The sequence below is a fragment of the Arachis ipaensis genome, chromosome B03, assembly GCF_000816755.2.
Source record: "Arachis ipaensis cultivar K30076 chromosome B03, Araip1.1, whole genome shotgun sequence".
Classification (NCBI taxonomy): Eukaryota; Viridiplantae; Streptophyta; class Magnoliopsida; order Fabales; family Fabaceae; genus Arachis; species Arachis ipaensis.
This window is the reverse complement of record NC_029787.2, coordinates 72,978,776-72,982,302: the sequence shown is the minus strand read 5'-3', so window position 1 is coordinate 72,982,302 and position 3,527 is coordinate 72,978,776. Positions and strand designations below refer to the sequence as shown.

The 3,527-nt window shown below is 34.4% G+C and overlaps 1 protein-coding gene and 1 pseudogene across 1 annotated transcript in view; both read left to right on the top strand.

The window, feature by feature from the left end:
* Nucleotides 69-892, top strand: LOC107633261 (annotated as a pseudogene).
* The window catches only part of LOC107630579 (pectinesterase/pectinesterase inhibitor PPE8B-like), a 4,418-nt gene continuing 2,749 nt past the window's right edge, over nt 1,859-3,527 (top strand). Inside the window, exons 1-2 of the mRNA XM_016333768.2 lie at nt 1,859-2,255; nt 2,697-3,239. Coding sequence (XP_016189254.1) covers nt 1,904-2,255; nt 2,697-3,239 — 895 coding nt within the window. The 5' untranslated portion in view covers nt 1,859-1,903. The remainder of the gene's footprint in view (nt 2,256-2,696; nt 3,240-3,527) is intronic.

The following is a 3,527-nucleotide window of genomic DNA, read 5'->3' as shown; positions in this document are numbered from 1 at the left end:
TTATTACTTTAAATAATAATTAATTTATTGGTTAATTAATTACTAATTACATGGGTTTTACATGGAAGAGGTGCTTGGCAAAATGGGAGCACCACCGAAGAGTGATGTACCGCTCATTAACCCGAAAGAGCTGCCGGAGGGTGACGATTTCGTGTTCGGCTTCCCAATAAGATTCGAAATGATGGCTGCTCAGTTCAAATCTTTTCTAGATGCAACTGGAAGCCTATAGTAGACACAACAGCTCGCTGGCAGGCCCGTTGGAATCTTCTATAGCACCGGTTCTCAAGGTGGCGGACAGGAGACTACATCGTAAGAATTTCATTTTCAACTATTACAACCATGTTACGTGTCTATCAAAAATCAGTTACTAAATCAACTATATATATAAAATATTTGTCTAAATATAAAATACAAATTTGACTAATTTGATAAATGATTTTGATGTGCACATAGCATTATTGAAATTATTATCAATTGGTAATAAATAGGACTCATGAATGAAGTTCCAATAATGATAAGAAAATTGTGGAATCAATGGCAGGCTCACCGCTTTCACTCAGTTGGTTCATCATGGAATGCTGTTTGTCCTGATCAGATATACATTTGGCGGCGGCATGTTTGAAATGAATGAAGTGAAGGGTGACAGTCCGTACGTACGATGCCGGAACTTATGCTGGTGGTGATGGATCAAGACAACCAACTAAATTTGAGTTGGAGCAAGCATTCCACCAAGGCAAGTATATTGCCACCATTACTAAGAAGCTCAAGAAATAATGAAGCTATCCGTAAATTAGGATATTGAATCCTGATGAGTCCACTAGTAGTTACTTGTCACATAATGTATTCAGTTTGTATTATTGCATGGAAATAATTGCTTCTTATTAGAAAGAAAGCGCTTCGTAGTCACTGGTGTGTTTTTCTATTTATACCATCAATAAAAATTTGTATTTATTAAATTTATATTTATTTTGCATAAAAACAGGTTTATTTTACAATAGAAAAATCTTAAAAAAATTATTTTACCTTACTGACGGATTTACAGACAGAAATCTGTCTGTATTCAGAATTTAGAATAGTTTTTCAAGGTTTCAATTACCGACGAAAAATCTGTCTCTAATTACCGACGAAAAACTTGTCTCTAATTATTGACGAAAAATCCATCGAAAAGTCTTATGTTCCAGGGAAATAGAGGGGAGAATTTACAGAGAAAAAATTTGTCGGTAACTGGTAAAAATCCGTCAGTAAATTACCGACAGAAAAAAATCCATCGGTAAATAATTTCCGACGAGATTTTTACAGAAGAACAAAATCCGTTGGTAATTTCGTCAGTAACCAAAAATTCGTCTGTAATAAAGACCAAATCTATCTATATTAAGCAATTTTCTAGTTGTGAGAATAATTAGTCCAAAGTCAATATTTTCGAGGATCTAATTATCACTTTACTCTAAAAATAAAAATTGTAGTTATGTATAAACTAAAATATTTTAGATCACTCAAATTTTTTATTTTATTTTATTAAATAAAATATATTTTTTATTTCTAAAATTTAAAAGAATTTAAATTATTTTTAATATTTAATTTGATTTAATTATACCTTTAGAATTAATATTTTGACTGTGATGGAATAATCATTATTTTTGGCCATCTATTAACTTTCAAAAGAATTTGACCATTGAGTAACCCTTACTCCCTTCCTTTTACGACACTGTTTCCATCTTCCAGAGAGGCAGTTGACTCCGTCACAAACACACACAAAACATAACTCAGGAAACTTTGACATTGCTGCTTACCTTCTTAAATTTCCTCACCTGCCAAGGCTAACCAACACCTTCTATCCTTTATTGGCTTCCTNTCCCCTTAGTTTAGCATTATATCTATATACTCTCAGTCCTTTCTTATTCCAATGGCTCTTGCTTCAAGAAAAATGCCATTACTTCGTACACCTACTTCTTCTTTCACTATCACATCTTCTGTGTTATTCTTTCTGGTGGCGGTGGCGTTTCTTGGTGGTGCTGATGGCGGTGCTTATTTCGCTGGATCAGAGTGTCTCAAAGTGTCTCCTTCTGAATTTGTTGTGTCAGTGAGAGATGTGGTTGATGTGTTGCAAGGGGTTATGTCCATTCTAGCTGAGTTCAACAATGGCGGATTCGGTGATGATTTTCGTGTCTCTAATGCCGTTTCTGACTGTGTCGATTTGCTTGACTTGTCCTCTGATGAGCTTGATTGGTCTGTTTCCGCCACTCAGAAACCCCAAGGTACAGTACAGTACAGAGCAACATCACATCCGTCTCTAGTGCCGTTACAGTTACATTATGTTTAAATTAAATTGTAAATCATATGAATTTGTTGGGTTCAAATAGGAAAACAAATCCGTAGTTGAAAACAGGGGATTTCATTTCAAGCTTCAACTCCTGTTTGCATTGCTGCCACGTCACTCTACACTTTTCACTTAATCGAGCATGCTAAAACAAGTTAATTATCTATTTAAACGCTAATTTTATTGTCATTGAATAAATTAAATTTGAAAGGAGTTTCCGGATAATAATATTTTTTGAACTGATTTTCTTTTATTACTTCTGATTAATTCATCTTGTTGAAATGTCGGAAATCCATGTGACATTAAATTAAAGAAAAAATGGGTATAGTAATAATATTATTATATATTATTCGTTTAAAGTATATTTATTATTTTATAGGGAAGCATAACAGTACTGGGAACCTAAGCTCAGATTTAAGAACATGGTTAAGTGCAACGCTGGCGAATCCAGAAACATGCATGGACGGATTCGAAGGAACTAATAGCATGGTTAAGGGTCTAGTTTCCACTGGCTTAGTCCAAATGATCTCACTGGTTCAGAACCTACTAACCCAAGTGGACCCGGTTCCGGATCACTCCTTCTCCACCAAACATGGGAAGTTCCCTGCATGGGTCAAACCAAGAGATAGGAAGAAGCTTCTGGAAGCGAACAACAAGGGCGTGGGCGTGTTCGCCGACGCGGTGGTGGCCGCCGATGGCACTGGGAATTACACAAAGATAATGGATGCTGTGAAAGATGCACCTAATTATAGTATGAGTCGGTATGTGATATACATAAAGAAGGGTGTTTATAATGAGAATGTTGAGATTAAGAAGAAGAAGTGGAATCTTATGATTATTGGAGATGGCATGAATAACACCGTTATTACCGGTAACCGCAGTTTTGTTGATGGTTGGACCACTTTCCGGTCAGCCACTTTTGGTAAGACCGAAACTTTTCTCTTTATATATTTTTTATTTTGTTCCTTTAAATTTTTCTCCTGTCTTAATATTTATAGGGAAATGCTAGGGAACAATAAAAATTTTGAACAATATGAACAACTACTAATCAAATGAAAATACACTATATTTTAATTTAATGCTACTAATTAAATTTACTCTTTTAATCCTCTTAATTCACATTGTTCAAAAATTATACTTTTCCATATTTATATTAGCGATATGATCACATATTATATATATTCATCATTCTATTTCTTTAGGTAGATAT